We start from the raw sequence: 26,753 nt of genomic DNA, 5'->3' as shown, positions 1-26,753 counted from the left end.
CCCCAAATGCTGCCCCCAGTAGTTATTGTGTTTGTCTGGGCTTTGTAGAACTTCAAAAATCGCTGGTTTGGTGATTGCTGTGGCCTAGTTGGTGTAAATATAATGTGTTCATCTTTCTCCATGTTCTTTTGGGGTTATTATTGTTTACAAACTTCTATTTTGTGTTGAAAAAAACAGAGCCAAAGCATCTTTGACCAAAGATTCTGCACCATGAAAAAGGATCTGAAACATATACTTAGGGTCCCCTCTTGAAGCAGTCAGTGATCACAAGCCATCCTTTCTTTTATGTTTCCTTTCCCCTATTTCCTATTTTAGACTAGATCTTCTGTCCTGAAAACTTACCCCATCACCCCTCTCCAGTTCCCCCTCCTCAATCTCCCCTACATTAATTTTGGGGATATCTCCACAATTCTTCAATGATTTGTACAAAAAACCTGAAAAATCTAGGAACACTCCATTCCACATTCCCAACTGTATTAATCAGCCAAAAGGATGCTGATGCAAAGTACCAACATCTATTGGCATTTATAAAGGGTATTTATTTGGGGTAGAAGCCCTAAAGAGTCCAACTCAAGGCTGCTTTCTCACCAGAGTCACTTGCCATGTGTTGCAGCAAGATGGTTGCTGACGATCTTTGCCTGGTCTCTCAGGGCTTCTATGTCAGTGGCTGGTGTAGGCCTCATTTCTTTCCAGGCCTTCTCAGCTACTCAGCTGCTCTGTTTTCTTTAGCTGCAAACTATCAGGAGAATGGCTCATCTTTCTCTGGGCTTTAGCTGTTTGAACCGTCTCCTTTCTGTCACATGACAGAGTTCTCTCCTCTGTCATCTGTGGAGCTCTTGCTCTTTCCTTGCGTCTTCTTGTGTGAGTGTCCATTTATGTCAGCCCACTAAGGAACAGGGACTCAACCCTGAGTCATGCCCTACTGACATGGTAGAATCAAAACCCTAATTTTAAAAATATATACTTTTAAAATTTTTTTATTTTAAAGATACTTAGGTTACATTAATGTAACATAAAAAGTGTAGGGGAGTCCCATATGCCCCACTCCCTACCCCTCCCACACTTTCCCACATTAACACCACCCTTCATTAGTGTGGTACATTTGTTACAATTGATGAACACATATTGGAGCATTGCCAATATGTGTGGATTATAGTTTACACTATAGTTTAAACTCTCTCCCACACAAGTTTGTAAGTTATGACTAGATATATAATAGCCTGTATCTTTCATTGCAGCGTCATTTAGGACCATTCCAGTCTCCCAAAAATGTCCCCATATTACACCTGATTTTCCCTCTTTTTCCCCTCAGAACCTCTGGTAGTCACTGCCTCCACATCAGTGATAAAGTTCTTCCATTGCTAGAATAACAATAAATCAAAATAATAAGTCCATCATCCATTCCCCAATCCTGAGGATTCTGGGATGGTGATGCCCACTCTGCCTCTAATTGAGAGGGAACTCAAAAACCTAGTCTTAACAGATAATTTAATCAAATAATGTCAGCTGAATCTAATGCATTCAAAGGGTATCACACCCAGAGGAACAGATTAGTTTACAAGAACAGTCTCTCTTTTTGGGATTCATAAGTAATCTCAAACTGCCATACTAACCTTCTGAATAAAGACCATTCCTTGATGTGATTCAAGCCAAAAGATTAATACTGTTGTATTTTGATTGACCAAATCTACTTAATCATCACTCCTAGGACAGAGAGAAACAATGGGGGAAGGGGTTGGTTTCCATGTAGAAAGCAGGGGTGAGAGATCAAGAAAGGGATCATGAATGTATATCCAAATCACTCAGGAACTTTTATGCAGTACAAGAAACTTGTGTCAAAGTGGCCACAAGATTGTTTAATAAGAGATGGAAGAATATAACTCCATGGTTACTGCTAGAAACCAAAGGTTTGTGTGGAATCTTGAATTTATTGGCATGAAAGGAAGGTTGGAAAGTGTGTACCTGTCTATTCTTCCCCTAATTCTTTCCCCTCATTCCTGAATTGCAGGAGACTGAGCCCCATTGGGCTTTGGTGACCCCATCATTGGGTATGTTTCTTTGATGGTTGATTTTGTGCTTAGTACTTCCATTCCCTTCTGCTATCATTTTGTAACATATGCTGACCCTTTCCCCTTCCCCTTTTTTCCTGGGGATAATAAAGTGAATAAATAAAGACTTATTGGTGCCAAAAATAAGAAAGCAGAAAGATTTCAAATCAATAACCTAACTTCACATCTAAAGAAACTAGAACAAGATAAGCAAACTAAACCACAACAAAAGCCAACACATTTCTGGTATTTTTTGCATTGGCAGCCTCTGGCAAACTAAGACATTCTATTAGCCCGGCATTACCCTACCCTCAAAGCCAGATAAGCACAGGACAAGAGTAGAAAATTATAGACCAATATTCATTATGAATATAAATGCAGAAATCCTCAATAAAATACTGGCAAAATGAATCCAATACTATATTAAAAAGATTATATACCATGATCAAGTGGTATTTATTCCAGGAAAGCAAGAATGATTCAACATAATGAAATCAGTCAGTGTAATATATCACATTAATAGGATGAAAAAAAAATGACCATCTCAATTAATGCAGGAAAGACATTTGACAAAATACTACACCCTTTTGTGATGAAAAAGACTCAGAAAACTAGTAATAGAAGGAAACTTTTTCAACATGGTAAAAGGCATTTATGAAAAACCCCTAGCATCTATCATACTCCATGGTGAAAAACTGATAGCTTTCTCCATAAGATCAGGAACAAGACAAAGATGTCAGTGTCACCATTGTTATTGTTTTTTTGTGTTTTTTTTTTAAACCTGTACTGTAATTCCTAGCAAAAGCAGTCAAGCAAGAGAAAGAAATAAAAAGCATCCAAGTGAGAAAGGGAGAAGTAAAATTACCCCTAAAAACCCACAAGAAAGCCAATAGAACTAATAAATGAACTCAGCAAGTTTGCAGGATACAAGATAAACACAAAGTCAGTTTGGTTTCTATATAACAGTAATCAATAATCTGAAAAAAATTAAAACCATTCCATTTATAATACATCTAGAAGAATAAAAAATGGAAAACAGATGTAACTCAAGCGATTGGGCTCCTGCCTACCACATGGGAGGTCCATGGTTCAGTTCCTGATGCCTCCTAAAGAAGACAGCGAACTGGTGCAATGGGCAGGAGTGGCAAGCTGACAGAACAAGATGATGCAACAAGAGACAAAAGAAGAAAAACATAATGAGAGACACACACAACAAAGCAGGGAGCAGAGGTTCCTGGTGCCTCCTAAAGAGGACGAGCAGGATGGTGAGTTGGAATGATGGGTGGGCATGGCAAGCTGACACAACAAGATGATGCAACAAGAGACACAAGAGGAAAACATAATGAGAGATACAACAAATCAGGGAATGGAGGTGGCTTAAGTGATTAGGCACCTCCCTCCCACATCGGAGGTCCCAGATTCGGTTCCCAGTGTCTCCAAAAGAAACAAAGAAGATGAACAGGCACAGCAAGTATAAACAGCAAGGGGGTAGGGAGAGATAAATAAATAAATTTTTAAATAAATTAATAAAAGAATAAAAAGTTAAAGAAGAACTAAATAAATGGAAAGACATCCCATGTTCATGGATTGGAAGACTTAATATTGTCAAGATGCCAATATTGGCTAAAGCAATTTCAAATTCAGTGCAATCCCTATCAAAATTCCAGCAGACTTTTTTTTTCCCCCCAAAAGTGGGAAATCTTATCTTCCAATTTATATGGAATTGCAAAGGACCCTGAATAGCCAAAACAATTTTGAAGAAGAACAAAGTTGGAGGACTCACACTTCAAGGCTTCAAAACTTATGACAAAGCTATAGTAATTAAAACAGTGTGGTATTGCCGTAAGGATAGACATATAAGTCAATGGAATAAAATTCAGAGTCCAGAGGTAAAACTTCATATCTGTGGCCAACTGGTTTTTGACAAGGATGCCAAGTCCAGTAAATGAGTAAATAATAGTTTCTTCAACAAATGGTTTTGGGATCAACTGCAAATCCACATGCAAAAGAATGAATTTTGACCCCTACCTCTCACCATATACAAAATTAATTCCAAATGGATTAATGCCCTAAATATAAAAGCTAATACTCTAAAGATTTTTCAAGAAACCAGAGGGAAATATTTTCAGGCAATGGATTTTTAGATTTTACACCAGAAGCACAAACAAGAAAAGAAAAAAATAGATAAAATGGGCTTCATCAAAATTAAATCTTGGGAAACGGACTTGGCCCAGTGGTATGGGCATCCGTCTACCACATGGAGGTCCGCGGTTCAAACCCCGGGCCTCCTTGACCCGTGTGGAGCTGGCCCATGCGCAGTGTTGATGCGTGCAAGGAGTGTCCTGCCACGCAGGGGTGTCCCCCGCGTAGGGGAGCCCCATGCACAAGGAGTGCACCCCGTAAGGAGAGCCGCCCAGCATGAAAGAAAGTGCAGCCTGCCCAGGAATGGCGCCACCCACACTTCCCGTGCCGCTGACGACTACAGAAGCGGACAAAGAAACAAGACGCAGCAAATAGACACAGAGAACAGACAACCGGGGGAGGGGGAGAATTAAATAAATAAATAAATCTTTTTTTAATTAACTCTTTTGTGCATCAAAGAACATTATCAAGAAAGTGAAGACAACCTACAAAATGGGAGAAAATATTTTAAAACTGTATGTCTAATAAGGGTTTAATAACCAGAATTTATAAAGAACTTTTATTTTATTTTATTTTTTTAAAGATTTATTTATTTTTATTTATTTCACTCACCTTCTTCCCCACCCCCGCACCCCAGTTGTCTGTTCTCTGTGTCTGTTTGCTGCGTCGTCTTCTTTGTCCGCTTCTGTTGTTGTCAGCAGCACAGGAATCTGTGTTTCTTTTTGTTGCGTCGTCTTGTTGTGTCAGCTTTCCGTGTCGGAGGCGCCATTCTTAGGCAGGCTGGACTTACTTTCGTGCTGGGCGGCTCTCCTTATGGGGCGCACTCCTTGTGCGTGGGGCTTCTCTACGCGGGGGACACCCCTGCGTGGCAGGGCACTCCTTGCGCACATCAGCACTGCACATGGGCCGGCTCCACACGGGTCAAGGAGGTCCGGAGTTTGAACTGTGGACCTCCCATGTGGTAGACGGACGCCCTACCACTGGGCCAAGTCCGCTTCCCTACAGAGCTTTTAAAACTTAGCAACAAAAGACAAGCAATCCAATTCTGAAATGTACCAAGAATTTGAATGGACATTTCTCCAGGGAAGATAATCAAATGGCCAGTAAGTATATAAAAAGAAGCTCAACATCATTAGTTATTAAAGAAATGCAAATTAAAGCAATTTTATACCCAGGTGAGTGGCTATTAAAGAAACTGGAAATAAGAAGTGTTAGTGAGGATAAAGAGAAATAGGAACCCTCATACAATGTTAGTGGGAATATAGAATGATTTAGCCATTGTGGAAAAACAGTTCAGTGGTACTTGAAAAGAATGTGTATTCTGCTGTTGTTGGGTGGAGTATATTATTTATGTCCTCTAGGTCTTATTGGTTAAGAGTGTTGTTCAAGTCTTCTATTTCCTTATTGACCTTCTGTTTAGATGTTAAAATGTTCAGAAAGTTGGGGGAAGGGCAGTAATGTTTAGGTGGCCAGCAACTCAATAGTCATTAATTCAGCCAAATTATTCAGTTTTTTAAATTCTTGGCCTATACTGATTTTTTTTTCCACAGAAGCAATTGATAATGTTTGGAGGTATCATAAAATAGTGATCAAGAACAAGGGCTTTTAATCAGACTGAGCTAGGTTGAAATTCTGGCTCCATTTCATTCTGGCTCCATTTCATTCTGGCTTTGTGACTTTGGTCAGTTCTCTTAACCTCTGAGCCTCAAGTTCCTTATGTATATGATGGAGAACATTACCTCAGAGGAAACAGGATGATAGCTAGGATTAGAAAAGGTAATGTGTGTGAAACACTTAATACAATGTCATGCACATCATAAAACTTCAATGATGTTAGCTAATATTAAAGTGCAAGAATAATTTGTTTCATACTACCAAATATCCTATTGTTTGAATGATATGTTATGATTGCTGGCTAAATTTTAAATCTGTCAGCCTATTAATATGAATGTATGATTTGGACACGAATTAGTTCCCTGGGTTATGTTAGCATGTGTTAGGTAACCATGCTCCAAATGGTCCCACTACTCAAAGAGAAATCCAGAAAGTGGTATTGGTAGGCTTGCCATGATGGTAAGACAGAATACTTGTTACCTCTTGAGCCGTCTTGTTTTCCTTGGGATGATTTCAATAAGTTTGCATGGGTTGGGATGCTTCAAAAGAGACAGCTTTAATTCAAGGTATCCCAATTCTGGGTGCCTTATTACCCCTGTAGGTTCCGATACCCCAGTCATGAGAACCAAAATAAGGGCTGCTTTAATGTCTACAACCTACAGAGTAATAGTCTTATAAAAGTCACCTAACTCTTATGGGTTCATGGTATTTCTAGATAGAACTGTCAAAATTTGCTTTTCAAGTTTGGGCTTATACATTCCAATGCCCTGATGTCGGGGGCATTGAATACAACATTTTTAACTTGTTGATGATTGTAGCTTAAGGATGCTGTATGGTCCTTGAATACTTTGTTTTTTCATACCAAATTATTTTTGTTTTTTAAAAGTTTTAATCAGAAATTCTGATTAAATTCAATATTATCTCAAACTCTTAAAAACCTTTTAGGAAAACCAACAGTTTCAAAGAGAAAAGGAAGCAGCTACTCACAATTCTTTGGTGGAAAAATAAGTTACATACTTATAAAAGCTGCCCTCATGATTATCAATTCCAACTCTATATCAGATTTGTTTTTCAAAAATAGGTTTCAAGATATACCAAAGAAACCATATAGATAATCTTTAGTAGTAAAGAATTTAACAGTGAAATTTAAAATATAGCAAAAGTCAAATATGACAACACATATGAATAATTTATAACATAAGCTTTTTCAATCTCGGAAAACTAAAATGGGGAGATCTCCCTGAATGATAACATAAAATGAGAGCTAATAACAAATAGAACCCTAAACATTTTTCCAATGACTAAGTCACAAAATGGCAGCTTACCAATACTATTAGCATATAGTTTTTCTTCTTTCCCACCCAATTGTTTTATTTAGATAAATCTGGCTATCAGTGAATACATGGATAAATCTTGGTAAATTTTTTTCTTCGTCAGTTGCTATCATTTCTTTCTGTTTACTGTTCCTTAATTTTTTAGCAACATTTTAAAAACATTTTCTTTTGACCAGTTGAACTCAAGAGGTTTGGAACCTGAAGTGAGTATCAACTCTTATTGGAATAGCACTTGGGAAATGCAATCCTAGAAAAGGCAAATTTTAACAACTGAAGTGGCCTTCCTTAGTGAAGCATCCATTCACAACGAGAGTGCCCCTGTTAATCACTAAGAGAATGACTTCTCTTGGGTTCCATGGCCCAGCAGGATGCTGGAGTGCTTCTGGGGGTAGCTCTCACAGCTATCTGTGTAAACATCCACCCATTTAAACTTTGAATAAATACAAAGCACAATTTTAAAACATTTCAGAAGAATAAAGAAATACTAAAAAAAAAAAAAATACTGCATTTCTGTTGGCCTGTTTTGCTTCTTGAACCAGCTTGGAAGGCTATTAATAAAAGAAGATAAAACAGTTAATTGGTTTTATCTGTTAACTATATCCAAGCTCTTTAGACTTCAGCACTTCTCGTTCTTCAAGCCTCAGCAGTTTTTTTTTGCATGCAACAATGGTATTCTTCATTAGCATCACTACTGTCATGGGACCCATGCCCCTAGGGACTGGAGTGATGTAGCCTGCTTTCTTCCTGACTCCTTCAAAATCTGCATCTCTGACCAATTTGGGTTTAGAGATTGGTTATGGGATATTCAACTCTGTTGCCACATCAGTGACTACTGCTTTTTCCTTGATCATATCACTGTGATCAGATTTAGAATGTCTGCAATGGATTCCACAGTATCTACAAGAATAGTATGTTTTTTCAATTGTTCTTTGGGAATGTGACAATGACATATTTTAACGGTGGCATTACCTCCAGGACAAGTGTGGGCTCTGCTCTATCTGTGTGTAGTAACATTGCAGTGGGCATTCCAACATTCTTTGACCTTCCATCCACAACCACATTCTTCCCTAGGTTGGAATTCCAGTTTGCTTAATTATTGCCCACATACCCCATAGGATAGCAGGGAGCATGGAATACTGGTACAAACATATTCACCCTGCATTCATTACACAAAAGTCAACATTCTTGTCTGGAGAAATGGCATGGCATATCTTTCTCTCAGCAGTGTGCTCTGTAAGAGGCAGCTGAACAAGGAGGCCATTACATTGTCATTATTGTTTGATTTTTTGATCAAATTAAAAAATTCTTCCTCTGAAATCAAAGCTAGTTTCAAAATCTTTTCACTGTTGATTCCCACATTCAAGCTGCCTAGGTCTTTTTGAGAACACAGGAGCTCCTGGTGGAGTTCTCACCTACCAGAACCACCCCCAGGTGCGGCTGCTTGTGGCCTCACCCATTCTTTCACCTCATCATGCACTTCCTGCTTGATCTGCTGGACAGGTTTCCTTCCAGAAATGACAACAGCTTCATTTTGAACTGCTGAGAGGTGAACAGAGAGATGGCAGGGGCGGCAGCTCTGCACAGACTGGAGTAGCCATGCATTCAGTGTGGACATGAGAAAAGACAGTCATGCCAGTACTGGTGCCCATGCCAGGCCCTTGCATATTTTTAAAATACTTTAACCTATATTCCGATAATGATTTTTAAAATTTATATTTATGTATTTATGTGTATATATGTATTTATATGTGTGTGTATATATACATATATAAATATATATGTGTATATTTAAACATATATGTATTTAAAATAAAATATGTATTTTATATATACTTACAGATATAAAAAGGAAATAGTACATAGAAACAATGAATTAAAATAATTTGATTAATTATAATGGCAGGGTTGTAGAAGACTGTTCATTTTCTAATAATTTTTAAAATAGTTCTTAGTAGTAGTAGTATAATCTTTGGGTAATCAGTAAAATAGTAAAAGAAAATTACTGCTGCCATAAAGCTGAAGTGCAGAAAATAGTTTTTAACGGAACAAGTGGTGTCAGATTATAATTGGTACATTAAACCTATATCTGATGATTGATGTAAAGATCATTTGTTCATAATAGAATCTCAAGTTTGGAGGTATTTCATATAGTCTAACTCTCATCCAATGCATGATCATCCTCTATAACATTGTTATATATTTATCTTAATCATCATACTAATTATACTCAGCTAATTATCATGCATCTGTTATTAAGTGCTGGGTGCTATGCTAAGCACTTTATTTACAATATCACATTTAATCTTTATGTCCACCCTTTAAGTTGAGCCAGCATTTCTCAAAGTGTGTCCGTGGACCCCTAGGGACCCACAAGATTCTTTCTTGTCAAAATTATGTCACAATTACTTCCATAACAATACTAAGATGTTATTTCCCCTTTTCACTGGGTTGGAATGGGTAGAGCATGAATCAAGGCAGTGGCACCAAACTCTGCTAGTAGTGATTATATTCTTCACCAACATATATGTGCAGTTAAAAAAAAATTAAATCAAGTTCACTTAAGAATTTCCTTGAGGGGGATTATGGATGATTAGAGAGGCAGAGGGATCACTTCTCTCCCAGAAAAAATAGCTAGAGGACAGGTGGAGACTTCCTGGAGGGCTGCTCTGGGGCTCAGAGGAAGATGAGATACTATCCAAAAGAGAGAGGGGCAAAGGAAAGGAGTCTCAGCTGGCTGAAACATCCTGTAAGTAGAGCTACAAAAGCAGCAGCAGGTGCCTTCCCCTTACCCACAGGGCAAATAGCAGTATGTGGACTGCAGTGGTTTCAGACTGAGGGGATTGCAAGGGTTCTTTTCCCGGAGGAAAGAGGAGAGGAAGAGACGTAGCCTACAGCAAATTCAGATTTGGCCAGCAAACTTGGTCTGCTGCTGTTGGAGGGGTTTCACACTTTCAGGCCTAGTGAGGCCATGACATTATCTGCCCTGAGAGCCCACAGGAAGCTAAAGATAATTTGCCTTCTCAAACACCCTCCCTACTGACCCTGGCTGGTTGCTGAAGAGACAGAGGGAGGAAGGGTGTTGTTGGCCAAGGGTGGAGAACAGCATCAGTATAGTTTGTGAGACTTGGCCAGCCCTAAGGACATTGCTTCTGTACCACCCACCTGCCTGAGGAGTTTTACTGAATGCATTCCCCCCTAGCACCTAGAGTCTGAACCAGAGATTTGCCCAAGAGCACCCTCTTCTGGCAAGACTGGAGAAATGCACAAAAAGAAAAACAATAAATAAAAGGCAAGCCGGTGCCTTTACTGCCCGCCTTTCCAAGATCCTTGGAAACTGGCCTGCATCCTATTATTAGGTCCTTAGCCCTGCTTTGAGCAAGCAGGGGCAATCCTAAATATCTAGAACAAGTTGAATCAAGAGTCAAAGAACAGTGGTAGTACACAGCTACTTAACAGTCAATCCCTAGACAAGAGAGAGAAACTGAACATCAAAACTCAGCATCAGAATCAGATGCTGAAGCAGCAGCAAAAAATTACAAGCCATACAAAGAAAAAGGAATATATAACTCAGGCAAGTGAACAAATCAAAGGTCCAGATGAGAAACAGAATTTGAAGCAGCTCATCAATAAGGTTCATGCAAATCTCCTAAATCAAATCTTGGAGTTGATGGACAACATAGCTAAAGAAATAAAAGACATTAAGAAGACACTTTGAGTGAGCACAGAGAAAAATTTGAAATCTTGAATAGAAAAATAACAGCTTATGGGAATGAAAGACACAGTAAATGAGGTTAAAAACACAACAGAGGCACACAACAGCCAATTTGAAATCATGGAAGAAAGAATCAGTGAGGTAAAGGAAAGAAAAACTGAAATTGAAGAGAAAAAAAAAATGGGCAGGGGAGTCACGGAGTTGAATGATAACATGAAGTGCACCAACATATGTGTTATGGAAGTTCCAGAAGTAGACAAGAAGGGAAAAGGGGCAGAAAGGGTATTTGAGGAAATAATGGCCAATAATTTCCCAACTCTAATGAAAGACTCGATTATACATATCCAGGAAGCACAGAGTACTCCAATTAGAATAAATCCAAATAGACCTACCCCAAGACACGTAATATGCCTTAATGACAAATGACAAAGATAAAAAGAAAATTCTGAAAGCAGCAAGGGAAAAACAAAACATCACATACAAGGGACATCCAGTAAGACTTAGTGTGGATTTCTTTTCAGAAACCACAGAGGCAAGAAGGCAGTGGTATGATATAGTTATTATACTGAAAGAGAAAAACTGCCAGCCAAGAATTCTCTATCCAGCAAAATCGTCCTTCAACTATGATGACAGTGAGCTTTAAGTATTCACAGATAAACAGAAACTAAGAGAGTTCTTAAACAAGAATCCAGCCCTGCAGGAAACATGAAAGGAGGTTCTGTAGCCAGAAAAGACAATACAGGAGAGAGAGGCTTGGAGTAGAGTATAGAAGTGAAGACTATCAGAAAGGGTAATCAAAAAGGTAAAAAGATGGACAAAAATAAGATATGACATATGAAAGCCAAAGGATAAAATGGCTGAAGTAATGCCTTTACAGTAATGACATTGAATGTTAATGAATTAAACTCCCCAGTCAAAAGACCTAGGCTGACATGATGGATAAGAAAACATGAGCCATCCATATGCTGTCTGCAGGAGACTCACCTTAGACCCAAGGATGCAAATAGACTGAAAGTGAAAGGTTGGAAAAAGATATTTTATGCAAATAATAATCAAAAGAGAGCAGGGATAGCTATACTGGTGTCAGACAAAACAGACTTTAAGTGCAAAAAAGAAGCAATGAGATGCAGAAGGCCATTATATATTAATAAGGGACAAGCCAACAGGAAGGAGTAACAGTAATAAATAGCTATGTACCTAACCACAGTGTCCCAAAATACATGAGGCACTCTGACAAAACTGAAAAGAGAAATAGACATCTTTACAATAATAGTTGGAAATTTCAATGCACCACTCACATGAATTGATAGAACAACTAGAGAGAAGACCAGCAAGGAAACAGAGAACTTGAACAATATGATAAATGAGCTGAGCCTGAAAGACATATATAGAACATTGTGCCCCAAATCAGCAGGTTATACATTCTTCTCAAGTGCTCATGGATCTTTCTCCAGGGTAGACCACATTTGGGCCACAACACAGATCTCAATAAATTCAAGAAGATTGAAAATATACAGGAAATGGATATGACTCAACCAACTGGGTTCCCATCTACCATATAGGAGGTCCAGGGTTCGATGCCCAGGGCCTCCTGGTGAGGGCAAACTGGCCCTCATGGAGTGCCGGCCCATGTGGGAATGCCACCCTGCACAGGAGTGCCGGCTGACACAGAGAGCTGGCGCAGCAAGATGATGCAACAAGAGACACAGAGGAGAGAAAAGAAGAAGATGTAGTAGAACAGGGAGTTGAGGTTGCACAAGAAAGTAATCACCTCCTCCCACTCCAGAAGGTCCCAGGATCGGTTCCCAGAGCCACCTAATGAGAATACAAACAGATACAGAAGAACACACAGTGACTGGACACAGAGAACAGACACAGAGAAATAAATAAAATAAATCTTAAAAAAATATATATATACATACAGAGTACCTTCTCTGATCATAATGGAATGAAACTGAAAATAATAATAGGTGGGGAAGAGGGAAATTTGCAAATATGTGGAGGCTAAACAGTACACTCAATCAGTGGGTTAAAGAAGAAATTGCATGAGAATTTAATAGATATCTTGAGATGAATGAAAACAGGAATACAACATATCAATCACACTTACAGGATACAGTGAAAACAGTGCTGAGGGGGAAATTTATAGCCCCAAATGTGTATATTAAGAAAGAAGAAAGAGATCAAATCAAAGAAATAACTGATAACTGGAGAAACTTGAAAAAGAACAGCAAACCAATCCTATAGCAAGCAGAAAGAAACAAAGATTAGAGTAGAAATAAATGAAATTGAGAACAAGAAAATAATAGAGAAAATCAACAAAACCAAATTCTGGTTGTTTGAGAAAATCAATAAAATCAACAAATCCTTAGCAAGACTAACAAAGAAAAAATGAGAGAAGATGCAAATAAGTAAAATCAGGAATGAAAGGGAATAAGTTACAACTGACCCAACAGAAATAAAAAGCATCATAAGAGGATATTATGAGCAACTATAGGCCAACAAATTAGACAACCTAAGTGAAATGGACAAATTCCTAGAGATGCACAAACAATGCACATTGACTCTACAAGAATTACTGGAACTCAACAAATCAATCACAAGCAGAGAGATTGAATCAGTCATCAAAAATCTTCCAACAAAGAAAAGTCCAAGACCAGATGACTTCATTAGGTAAATTCTACCAAACATTTCAAGAAGAATTAATACCAATCCTGTTTAAACTCTTCCCAAAAATTGAAAAGGAGGGAAAATTACCTAGCATATTTTATGAAGCCAACACCACCCTAATACCAAAACCAGATAAAGATACTACAAGAAAAGAAAATTACAGACCAATCTCTCTAACGAACATAGATCTAAAAATTCTCAACAAAATATTTGCATATAGACTCCAACAGCATATAAAAATAATTATACATCATGTTAAGTGGGTTTTATTCCTGGTATGCCAGGGTGATTCAACATAAGAAATCAAGGGAAATGGATTTGGCTCAACTGATAGGGTTATCTCCCTACCAGATGAGAGGTCAAGGGTTTAAACCCAAGGCCTCCTGACCCATGTGGTGAGCTGTCCCATGCGCAGTGCTGATGCATGCAAGGAGTGCTGTGCCACCAGGGTTGTCCCCCGTGTAGGGGAGCCCCATGCACAAGGAGCACGTCCTGCAAGGAGAGCTGCCCCGTGTGAAAAAAGTGCAGTCTACCCAGGAGTGGTGCCACACACACAGAGAACTGACACAGCAAGATGACTGCAACAAAAAGAGACACAGATTCCCAATGCCGATGACAGGAAAGCAAGCGAACACAGAAGAACACCTAGTGAATGGACACAGAGAGCAGACAACTTGGGGGGAGGGGGGATAAAATAAAAAATAAATCTTTTTAAAAATAGTAAATCAATTGAGGTAATATACCACATTAACAAATCAAAGAGAAAAAAATACATAATCATCTTGATTGACGCAGAAAAGGCATTTGACGAAACCCGGCATCCTTTCTTGATAAAAATGCTTCAAAAGATAGATATAGAAGGAAAGTTCCTCAACACAAGAAAGGGAATATATGAAAATTCCACAGCCAATGTCATACTCAATGGGGAGAGGTTGAAAACTGTCCTCTAAGATTGGGAACAAGACAAGGATGTCCACTGTCCCCACTTTATTCAACATTGTGCTAGAAGTTCTACCTAGAGCAATTAGGCAAGAAAAATAAATAAAAAGCATCCAAATTGGAAAAGAGGCAGTTATACTCTCACTGTTCACAGAAGGCATATATCTATATTTAGAAAACTCCAAAATATTTATAACAAAGCTACTTGAACTAATTGAGTTCAGGAAGGTGACCGGATACAAGATCAACACACAAAAATCAGTAGTGTTTCTATACACTAGTAATGCGCAAAATGAGGAGGAAATCAAGAGAAAAATTCCATTTACAATAGCAACAAAAAGACTCAAATATCTAGGAATTAATTTAATGAGCAGTGTAAGGATCTGTATTCAGAAAACTATACAACACTCATGAAAGAAGTCAAAGAAGACCTAAGCAAATCGAAGAACATTTGTGTTCATGTATTGCAAAACTAAACATCGTGAAGATGTCAGTTCTACCCAAATTGACTCATAGATTCAGTGCAATACCAATCAAAATTCCAACAGCCTACTTTACAGAAATAGAAAAGTCAATTACCAATTTTTTTTTGGAACAGAAAGAGGTCTCAAATAGCCAAAAACATCCTAAAAAGGAAGATTCAAGTTGGAGGACTCATGCTCCCTGACTTTGAAGTGTATTATAAAGCTACAGTGATCAGAACGTCATGGTATTGGCATAAAGATAGACACTTTGATCAATGGAATCAAATTGAGAGTTCAGAAATAGACCCTCACCTCTATGATCAACTGCTTTTTGATAAGCCTACCAAGTCCACGTTTTGGGACAAAACCGTCTCTTCTATAAATGGTGCTGGGAGACCTGGATATCCATAACTAAAAGAATGAAAGAGGGGAAGGGACTTGGCCCAATGGATAGGGCGTCCACTTTACCACATGGGAGGTCCGCGGTTCAAATCCCGGTCCTCCTTGACCCGTGTGGAGCTGGCCCATGTGCAGTGCTGATGCACTCAAGGAGTGCCCTGCCACGCAGGGGTGTCCCCTGCATAGGGGAGCCCCACGCTTGAAGAGTGCGCCCCATAAGGAGAGCTGCCCAGCACAAAAGAAAGTGCAGCTTGCCCAGGAATGGCGCCACACACATGGAGAGCTGACACAAGATGACACAACAACAACAAAAAAGAGATTTTGGTGCTGCTGATAAGGATAGAAGCAGTCACAGAAGAACACACAGCAAATGGACACAGAGAACAGACAACTGGGGCGGGGGGGAAGGGGAGAGAAATAAATAAAAAATAAATCTTTAAAAAAGAGAGAGAGAATGAAAGAGGACCCCTATCTAGCTCCCTATACCAGAATCAACTGAAAATGGATCAAAAACCTAAACATAAAAGCCGGGACCATGGGGAAGCAGATGTGGCTCAAGCAATAAGGCCTCCACCTACCATTTGGGAGGACCTGCGTTTGATCCCTGGGGGCCTCCTGGTGAAAAAGAAGAGAAAACATGCCTTCATGGTGAGCCAAGTGTCCATGTGGGTGCCCGCACAATGAGCCAAGTACCCACGTGGTGAGCCGAGTGCACACACATGGTGAGCCAAGTGCCCATATGAGTGCTCATGTGGTAAGCCAGTGCCCACGTGGTGAACCAGTGCCTGTGTGGTTGAGCCAAATGCCCGTGCAGCAAGCCAAGTGCCCACGCGGTGAGCCAGTGCCCACATAAGTGAGTCACATGGCAAGATTATGACACAACAAAAGAGAGATGAAGGGGAAAGTCAAGATGAAGCGCAGCAGAGACCAGGAACTGAGGTGGTGCAATTGACAGGGAACCTCTCTCCACTCAGAGGTCCCCAGGATTGCATCCTGGTGAATCCTAAAGGAGAAAGACAAGAAGAGAAGACAAAAAGAGAAATAGATACAGAAGATCACACAGTGAATGGACACAGCAAAAACAGCAGGGTGGGGGAGTAGGAGGGGAAGGGGAAAAAACCCACATTTCTTAAAAAAAAAGAAAAGAAAAAAAGCCAGGACCAGAAAACTCCTGGATGATAATATAGGGAACTATCAACAAGACATTGTAGTAGGTGGGGGTCTCTTAAATCTTATACTCAAAGCACAAGCAACAAAAGAAAAAGCAGAAAAAATGGGACCTCCTCAAAATTAAACATTCTCCTCAAAGAAATTTGTGAAGAGGGTAAAAAGGCAGCCTAGTCAATGGGAGAAAATATTTGGAAATCATACATGCCACAAGGGTATAATATCCATGATATATAAAGAGATCCTACAACTCAAGAATAAAAAGACAAATGACCTGATTAAAAAATGGGCAAGGGAAGTGGTTGTGACTCAACTGATAGAGCATCCGCCTACCATATGAAGGTTCCAGGGTTCGATACCCAGGGCCTCCTGACCTGCGTGGTGAGCTGGCCCATGCACAGTGCTGCCGCACGCAAGGAGTGCCCTGCCACGCAAGTGTGACCCCCACATAGGGGAGCCCCACACACATGGAGTGCGCCCTGCAAGGAGAGCTACCCCACACAAAAAAAGCGCAGCCCACCCAGGAATAGCACTGCATATATGGAAAGATGATGCAGCAAAATGACTCAACAACAGCAACAAAAATTGACAGTTTCCTGGAGCTGCATAACAAGAATGTAAGCAGATACAGAAGAACACACAGCGAATGAATACAGAGAGCAGACAATGGAGGGAAAGGGGAGAGAAACTAATAAAATAAATCTTTGAAAAAAAAATGGGCAAAAGGGAAGATGTGGCTCAAGCAGTTGAGCACCCACTTCTCACATAGAAGGTTCCAGGTTCAGTTTCCAGTGTCTGTGTCTCTGAAAAAACAAAAACAAACAACAGGCAAAACAAATGATAAAACCAAGCAGGGAACCTGATGTGGCTCAATGGTTGAGCACCAGTTCCCTACATAGGCAGTCCCAGCTTCAATCCCCAGCCCCCCACCCCCATACCTCAAAAAGGGTGTGTGTGTATGTGCAAAAGACTTGAGTAGATATTTTTCTAAACCAGAAATACAAATGGCAAAAGAGCACATGAAAAAATAGCCAGCATCACTGGTTATTAGGGAAATGCAAATCAAAGCTACAATGTGTCATCATTTCACAGCTATTAGAATGGCCAGTATTAACAAAACAGAAAACTACAAGTGTTGGAGAGGATGTGGAGAGATAGGAACAGTTATTCACTGCTGGTAGGACTGCAGAAAGGTACAGCCACTGTAGAAGTCGATTTGGTACTTCCTAAGGAAGTTAGGTATAGATCTACCATGTGACCTGGCAATATTGCTACTGGGTAAATGCCAAGAAGAACTGAGAGCAGTGACATGAACAGACATCTGCACACCAATTCATTGCAACATTATTCACAATTGCCCAAAAATGGAAACAACCTAGGTGTCTTATCAACTAATGAATGGATAAACAAACTGTGGTATATATACAGGATGGAATATTACTCAGCTGTAAGAAGAAATGAAGTTGTTAAGCGTATGACAATGTGGATGAACCTGGAGGACATTATGTTGAACAAAGCAAGCCAGATAGAAAAGGACGAATACTGTATGACTGTGTTATGTGAACCAATATATCGTGTAACTTATTATGTGATTTTAAAAAAAAACTTTTTTTGTATCCAGTACATTTAATTGAGAAATGTATGTTTTTATTCAACTGTGTTTTCTTTTTTATTTTAATTGTTTATATTTTCAGTTATTAAATGTACAAAAATATATAAAAAGGACAGATATTGTATGACTTCACTATTATGAGCTAAATACAATGAGCAAACTTATTTAGTTAATAGCTAGAATATAAGTCACAAAGAAAAGAAAGCTGAGGTTTAATCTGTGCAGAATTGGTGAAAAGTTTTTGTAAATGTTTGGAAATGAATAGAAGTGATGAAAGCACATCAGAAGGATTTGTAATTAGTAGCACTAACATATGGGTATGATTGTTTTTGTTTTTTGGGTTTTTTTTGGAGTAATGAAAATGCTCTTATATTGATTGAAGTGATGAATGCACAACTCAATGATTATACCAAATGCCGTTGATTGTACACTTTAGATAAATTATATGGTTTATGAACAAAAAAAATGGTGGGTTGGGGGTAATATCCACCAAATATAAGATAGGGTCCATAGTAGCAATACTTAGATGTTACTTTTCATAATTTGTTGCAAATGTTTCACAACAATTTGAGGTTTTTGTGGTGGGGTGATGTATGGGAGTCCTGTTTGATGTTATGCATGTTTGTTTTCTAATTTCCCAACTTTTACTATACACTTATTGTTTATGTATGTTTAATAAATTGTTTTTAAAATTAAAAAAAAAAGAATTTCCTTTAGGAAGCAATAAAATTATTATTATTAAATCTTGAATGCATCTCTATTTAATATTCAGTGTGATTAAATGGGACATATGAATAAGGCATTTCTACTCTATACCTAAGTACAATAGTTGTTGCAAGGAAAAGCACTGGTGCAATTGTTTGAGTTATGAGCTGAATTAGCCACTTTTTTTCATGGAATATCATTTTTACTTGAAAACATGGCTGACAAACTATGGTTATTCAGACTTGGTTATTTGGCAGACATTTTCTTGAAATGAATGAGCTGAGCTGGTGCTTTAAGAAAAATAATTAACAGTATTTGTTACCAATGATAATTCAAGCTTTTAAGTGAAAATTAGAATTTTGGAAAATTTGTATTTACCACCATGATCTTGACATCCCCTTAATATCTAAAGACTTTTCTAATGAGGTTGGTGGTAATATTAATATAATTTTTCAATATTTTATAATGAAATGTGGCAACCTTTGAAAGACTTGCACAACTCAGTGGACCGGTATTTCCAGATATGAAATGCGTTTTACAAAATCATGTATGGGGTAAAGATCCATTTAAAATCCAAGATAGGGGAGCTGATTTGGCTCAGTGGTTGAGTGCCAGCTTCCCACATACAAGATCTTGGGTTCAATCCTTGGTCCTGCTACCTCAAAAGAAAAAAGGAAGGTAGACAGATTTTTTTTTAGCTTTTTTTTTTTTAATTCTTTTTTTAGTTTTATTTTTTTCTTTCTTTCTTTCTCTCCCCTTCTCCCCCCACTGTGGTTGTCTGTTCTCTGTGTCTATTTGCTGCGTCTTCTTTGTCTGCTTCTGTTGTCGTCAGCAGCATGGGAATCTGGGTTTCTTTTTGTTGTGTCAGCTCTCTGTGTGTGCAGCACCATTCCTGGGTAGGCTGCACTTTCTTTCGCACTGGGCGGCTCTCCTTACCGGGCGCACTCCTTGCGCGTGGGGGTCCCCTACGCGGGGGACACCCCTGCGTGGCAGGGCACTCCTTGCAAGCATCAGCACTGCGCGTGGGCCAGCTGCACACGGGTCAAGAAGGCCGGGGGTTTGAACCGCGGATCTCCCATGTGGTAGACGGACGCCCTAACCACTGGGCCAAGTCCACCGCCTAACTTTTTTTTTAATCCCTCTTCCCTCGCGACTTTTTTTTTGGCGTGCTGTCTGCTCTGTGTGTCCATTTTGCTGTGCGTTCTTCTGTGTCTGTATTTATTTTTACCTCTCGCCTTGCGGCTTGCTTGCTGTCTGCTCTTTGTGTTCATTTGCTGCTGGCTCTTCTGTGTTCTTACTGGTCTCCCTTCTTTTGTTGGGTCACCTTTGCTGAGTCAGCTCTCCGCGGTGTCTGCGGGCCCGCCAGCACTCTGCAGTTGCCGGTGAGCCTGCCTTCACAAGGAGGCCCCGGGATGTGAACCGAGGGCCTCCCCTATGGTAGGCGGGAACTCATCTGATTGAGCCACAGCTGCTTCCCAGACAGACAGATTTTACTGTAACTGTACAAGAATTTCATTGATACGTTTTCAGATTTCATATTGCAACTAACGCTTTAAGAAACTGTAATTGTTGAGTTTTGGTATAGTATCAAAGAATACTATTTTTAATTATTTAGCCTTCCATTTCTAACTACAAACCTGTGTGTGATCAGATTTTCTTCATATACTACAACCAAATCAATATGTTACAACTGATTGAATGCAGATATGAACATCCATGTGTCTTCTATTAGGTCAGACATTAATGAGAGTTTCAAATATGGAAAACAATACCACATTTCTCACTACATTTTGGGGGGAAAATATTTTTATCTTTCACCCAAAAAATGTTATTTTCATTAAAATGTACTGGACTTATTGTTATTTTTTAAAGATTTGATAAATATTTTTTAAATTTCTCAGTTTTAATTTCTAATATGGTAAATATTGATAGATATAACCCACACAAAGAAAAGCTCTTTGGAGTTCTCAGTAATTATTATATGAGAAAAGGTGTTCTGAGGCCAAAACGTTTGAGAACCACTGAGCTGAGCAGTTGGGCACAGTAGTTAAAAGAATGGGTTCTGGAGTCAGCCTGCCTTATTTTGAATTCAGGCTTCATTCCTTCTTAGCTATGTGACCCTAAGTAAGTGAATAACTCCAAGTAAGTTACTTAATCACTCTAAGCTTTGTTTTCTCATCTAAAAAATGAGGGTGATATTGTGGATTTTGTGACTGTTAAATCAAAATTCAGTAAAGTACTTAACTAGCATATAGTAGTGTTCAAATATTTACTTGGATAATGATTCTTATTCCCATTTTACAAGTGATGAATGTGGGTTTACTTGGGAGAACTACTCTTTGGAACTTAAAATTTACTTCAAAGCAGGTGAGACAATGTCAAAGGGCAGATGGATGTGTTCCAGTTGATGTTCTGTTAGGTATATAGATAGAAATAATGGATCTCCATAACTAGAAAATTTAGAGGTCTCCTTTTTAAAAAGATTGGCAGGGAAACGGCTGTGGCTCAATCAGATGAGCTCCTGTCTACCATATGGAAGGCCCTCGGTTCCCGACCCGGGGCCTTCTTGTGAAGGCAGGCTCGTCCGCATGCTGCGGAACGCTGCCGGGCCTGCAGATGCCACGGAAGCTGACTCAGCAAAGGTGACCCAACGAAAGAAGGGAGACCAGCAAGAACACAGAAGAGCCAGCAGCGAATGAACACAGAGAGCAGACAGCAAGCACGCCACAAGGGGGGGTGGGGAAATAAAATAAAGGCAGACACAGAAGAACATACAGCAAAATAGACACAGAGCAGACAGTGCGCAACGTTGCAGGGCGGGGGGGTGGGGGGTGGATTAAAAAAAAAAAAAAGATTGACAATCCTCACAAACAGAAACCCAAAAGAAAATTTTAATTTCATCTAACATGTCATCTTAACTAATTCTTAGACTCTTCGGCTGAGGCAGAAGCATTTTACTATACATAGAAAACTACAAGCAAATACCATCCGGCTTCCCAGTTAAATGTTAAGATAGCCTACGAAATGGAACCCTTAGTAGTGGCCCTTTGCCCAGAGGGACTTTGAAGCTATAATTAACACTTTAACATTATTCTAGCAGATCAAGCTTTAAAATAAATTGCCCTTCATTAATAGGTACTTGGAAGGTATTTAGACTTGTCAGTTTCCCTTCAGTTATTTAAAGTCACAGTTCTTAATTAGCTGATGGAACAAACACTATTAAAAGGCTGTCACATCATAACACTGTAACTCACTGAATGGTTCTATCCTAACCCCACTTGCTCAAAATAAATAAATAGAAGGAAACTTTGTTATAATTCTTCTTAATGAGCAACAGTAAGCCAGTGTCAAAGCTCTGTGGTTAGATATATGGGAAACTGCAGTACTTACACATAGTAAGTTATTAGGTGTTACTGAATAAACTCAACACAATATGCTTAATGGTTTAAAGGTAATCCCTTCCCAGAGAGAAAATGGTTTATTGTTGTTACTTTCAAGAGCCTTGGAAATTTTAGGGAAAACCTTGATCTTTAAATTTTATGTTGAATGTAATTCAATTTTGTTACCAAGTTTTTCAAATAAATATGTTGTATTTATATGTACAGATGTGGGTGGTAGGACTATGGGAGATTTTCTTTTCTTTCCATACTCTTAGTATTTTCCAAATTTAATACAATGAATATATATCATTTCCATAATCAGATAATGCTTCCTGAAACAATTCTGTTTGTAGTCATCCATGCAGAAGGGCAATCTGGCTTGGGATATTGGTACCTAAGCAGGATGAGAAGAGCATCCATGGGGTCAGTGGCAGTCTGGCATGAGGAGTCAGAGCCCAAACAGGATGAACAGTGTGCTTATGTGTAGGGCACCTGGTGGTGGATATCAAAGCCAAGTACAGTGAAAAGGGCATCCATGACATGGGGGTAAGGCCCTTGTGGGGCGTGAATGTCCACATAGGTGGTGCCTGGTATAGGGTGTCAAAGCCTGAGCAGGATGAAGATGTCCATGGAATAATGGACAAAGGGTATGGGGAAAGGCAGGAAGAGATGAGAGGTGGAGGCGTCTTCGGGACATGGAGCTGCCCTGGATGGTGCTTCAGAGGTAATCACCGGACATTGTAAATCCTCACAGGGCCCACTTGATGGAATAGAGGAGAGTATGGGCCATGATGTGAACCAATGTATATGAGGTGCAGAGGTGCCCAAAGATGTACTTACCAAATCCAATGGATGTGTCATGATGATGGGAATGAGTGTTGTTGGGGGGGGAGAGGGGGAGTGGGGGGGTGGGGTTGAATGGGACCTCACATATATATTTTTAATGTAATATTATTACAAAGTCAATAAAAAATAAAAAAATTAAAAAAAAAAAGATGTCCATGGAAGGAGTGGCCCAACATGGGCAGTCTGAACCTGGGTGAGGTAAGAAGGGCATCCATGTGTTGGGGAGTGGTCCAGGATGGGAGATTCACAGTCCAAGCCGGATCCACATGGGGAACGGGTTAGTGGCAGAAATGAGAGAAAGGTTATATTCGGGGAGATTCGTCAAATTAATCAGTATATTAAGGATAATAGGAGCCATGTTTTTTATTGTCAGTAAAAGGAGATACAATAGGAAAAGAGAGAAACTAAAATAAGCACTGTGGTATTGGATTAAAACTGTAGGTGTCAATGTGAATTCATGGTTTTCAGTAGATAAAGCAGACTTAGGTAGATGTAAATAGGTGTGTGTGTGTGTGTGTGTGTGTGTGTGTGTGTGTGTCTCCTAACTCTGCATAGAGAGGGACTGGGAATAGCAATATCCAGTAGCAATAAGCATAGCTATAACCCATATCTTAGGCTCTAAAACTCATTCTCCACTGAAAGAAACTAGGGCTCCTTGAAGAATCTGATTCCAGGGCTAACGGCAGGTTTTTACGCTTTTATTGAGGTTATATGGGAGAATGTCTTTGTAGGAAATTCACACTAAAGCAGAGTTCATAACCAGGGTTTATCATGATTGCATCATTTAGTGTTTCAAAATTTGTTTTCCAAATCAAGTGATGCAAGTTATTTCTCTTTATTTTATTTTATTAGCTATATATAGATGGACCACTAGACTATAAGAAAACCAAAGTTGCAATAAAAATAAACATTTATAATTTAAAAAGCAATTTCACAACCATTGACTCATTTGATAATGCCACATTCATTATTTAGCAAAGGCAAATATATATATATATATATATTACTTATCCTTGTATTTGGAAGTAGTTATTATGATTTTTACTTTATAATTAGGAGATTGAGGGAGATTCTGGGCCACCACACTTCAAGGGCAGAAGCCAGGAATCCAGCCCTAGAGCTGTGATTTGAGTCTTGACCTAAGCCTCCTTCCTCCAACTAGGATTCATAACCTGCCTGTGACTATGTGCTTAGGAACTCATTTTCAAAATCCTAAAATTCATCCCATTGATAGCAGTAAAAAGCAACAACAAAAGGATAATATAACTGGGAGTAATGTCAACTAGAAAATTATACAACTTACATGAAAAAAAAATGTTTCTGAGGTGTATTTAATAACTTGAATATACAGATTTGTATATAGGTTAATTTTACCATTCTTTTTTTGCCTCTTCAATTTCAGGTCCATTCATGAATAGAATTCAGGTGTGATACTTTAGAAACTGTGAAAAGAAGTTTGGGCTGAGTTCTCTACTGAGTTTTTTTTCTTTTTTGTTTGTAGAAAACTTTGTTCTTTTTAATGAGGGTAAAGACAGATGGGATTGGAAGAGACTTTTCCTTGTTAAATTAAGAGGCCCCTGCTGCTTCATATAACTTGAGGCAGTCCTATGGGAAACAGGCATTTATATGGTTTTCTTTGAGGATGTGGCCGCATTATTGTTACTATAAAGTTACATTTGGTCTGAATTGTGCTGCACTAGAAGTGATGTCTTTTGTCTGGAAAGCTCAGCATAACAACTCATGAGCACTCTTCAAAAGAGAAGAGCCTTACAAAGAAGGAAAGACCTTCACAGTGAGTGTTTAGACAGTGAGACTGATTGTTTTCAAACAAATCCAATTCATTATATACCTAGTAATGGAGACATCTTACTAGCAGAGAAAACAACCCCATTATCTACATACGTCTGTTAACCAAATTGATTTGTTTTAATCAGTGGGCAGGACACCATCTGTTACCAGAAATTTTCCTTACATCAAGCCTACCCTAATTAAGAGTCCCCCATTAAGTAACATCAGCTGCTCACTTGTTTAATTTCCATAATAATTCAGTTCAGGGGTATATATAGAAAAAGGCAGCTAAGAAGATATTATAAATTGTACCATGCCCTCAGAGGACTGAATTTGGTCACCTTCTTAGCAAGAAAAATTAGTGGGAGGAGTTGATGTGTGTTGGAAAAGAAGATTGAGGAGAGGGAGGGGTAGAACTAATGGTGGATGAGGCAGTTTTAAGGAAATTGTTTAGTAGGATTTTTTGAAAATATATTTTTTCATATAGTTTTTTGATGACTTTTCATTTCCCTAAGATCTCTTTTTCTAAGGCATATTTCAATTATTTAGATGCAGGTAGTGATAAGAATCCTGTTCCATAACATTTTACTTTCAGGACTATGAAATATATCTTCATACATATTGGTATGTATATGTATATTTCTTTATATAAGGTTCAGTGATATGCAAATATTATTTCCATAGAGTTTGTTTTTATTTTCTCAAAGGTCCATGACTCCAGCTCAGGCTGACCTGGAATTTCTTGAGAATGCCAAAAAGTTGTCTATGTATGGAGTTGACCTTCATAAAGCAAAGGTAATGGTAACTTTGACTTTCATTAATGTGCATGAATCAGAACTATGTTATATAATACTTCTTACCAGCCTTTATCTGGAATATTTTAAAATATTCAAATGAAATAATATTTCTTATTAGAATTTTAAGTGTCAATTGAATCTGACCCCTTACCATCTGGATGACATTTCACATCCAAACAAGAGATATAGTACCTAGAGCAAATGAAATGATATTTTCCTAAAATGCTAACATCTTTGACACAGTTATATTTGAAAATGTCGAGTGGCAGCAAGGCATGTCTGTCGTAAAATCACAATCACCTACAATCAGAATCACCTGCAGTGTTTATTAAACATGCAGATTCCTGAGCTCCTCCCCAAATTTACTCAATTATTTTGGAGGAGATGCTCTAGGATTTCCAGATTTAATGAGCATTCCAGATTATTCTTATGCATACTGAATTTGAGCACCTTTGGTGTAGCATAGTGGTTCTCCAAGTGTGTTCTCTGAACCAGCAGCATTTAACATCACCTGGGAACTTGCTAGAAACCCACATTTTCAGGCCCCATTCCACTCTTATTGAATCAGAAACTCTGGGGGTCAGGCCCACAGATCTGTGTTTTAACATACTCCCCAGCTGATTTTGATGCACACAAAATGAACCACCAACACTCATTGGACAATTCCTGGGTTAGAGAATTGGAAACTTGAGCTTTTTCCTAGTTCTGCAAAGTACAAACTAACAGTATAAATACTAATTCAAGTACCTTGACTTCTCATCTTCAGCTATTAAAATGGCTGGAGAGGTTGAGGGCATGATGAGGAAGAGAATTCAAAGAGATTATCTGAGGCACATTCAAAGGAACTTAACTGGGATGCCTGATGAGGAAACTCAAAACCGTACCCAATGAGAACAATACAAGGAATAGAGATACTTAGTCCAGAGAAGAGAAAGTTTAGGGAAGACATAATAGTTGTCTTCATGTATTTAAGGATTGATTTGTGAAGTAAAGATAGTTCTATGTCCCCAAGATATAAAGCTAGAACCAATAAAATGGAAACTATAGGGAAAACTGTTTAGCTCAGTTTGACAAATTGCCTAACAGTCAGAGCTATTCAAAGATAGGATGCACTACCTTAACAGGTAGTGAGCTTC

The 26,753-nt window shown here is 38.8% G+C and overlaps 1 protein-coding gene and 1 pseudogene across 21 annotated transcripts in view; one reads left to right on the top strand and one right to left on the bottom strand.

Moving 5' to 3' along the window:
- EPB41 (erythrocyte membrane protein band 4.1) overlaps nt 1-26,753 on the top strand; it is a 240,694-nt gene that overhangs the window by 128,725 nt on the left and 85,216 nt on the right. For all 21 annotated transcript variants that reach the window (XM_058304765.2, XM_058304760.2, XM_058304761.2 and 18 more), the window contains exon 8: nt 25,528-25,615. In XM_058304765.2, coding sequence (XP_058160748.1) covers nt 25,528-25,615 — 88 coding nt within the window. The remainder of the gene's footprint in view (nt 1-25,527; nt 25,616-26,753) is intronic.
- LOC139439589 (bifunctional methylenetetrahydrofolate dehydrogenase/cyclohydrolase, mitochondrial pseudogene) lies at nt 7,729-8,753 on the bottom strand (annotated as a pseudogene).

The sequence above is a fragment of the Dasypus novemcinctus genome, chromosome 9, assembly GCF_030445035.2.
Source record: "Dasypus novemcinctus isolate mDasNov1 chromosome 9, mDasNov1.1.hap2, whole genome shotgun sequence".
Taxonomy (NCBI): domain Eukaryota; kingdom Metazoa; phylum Chordata; class Mammalia; order Cingulata; family Dasypodidae; genus Dasypus; species Dasypus novemcinctus.
The sequence above is the reverse complement of the archived record's forward strand: the minus strand, read 5'-3'. Positions and strand labels throughout refer to the sequence as shown.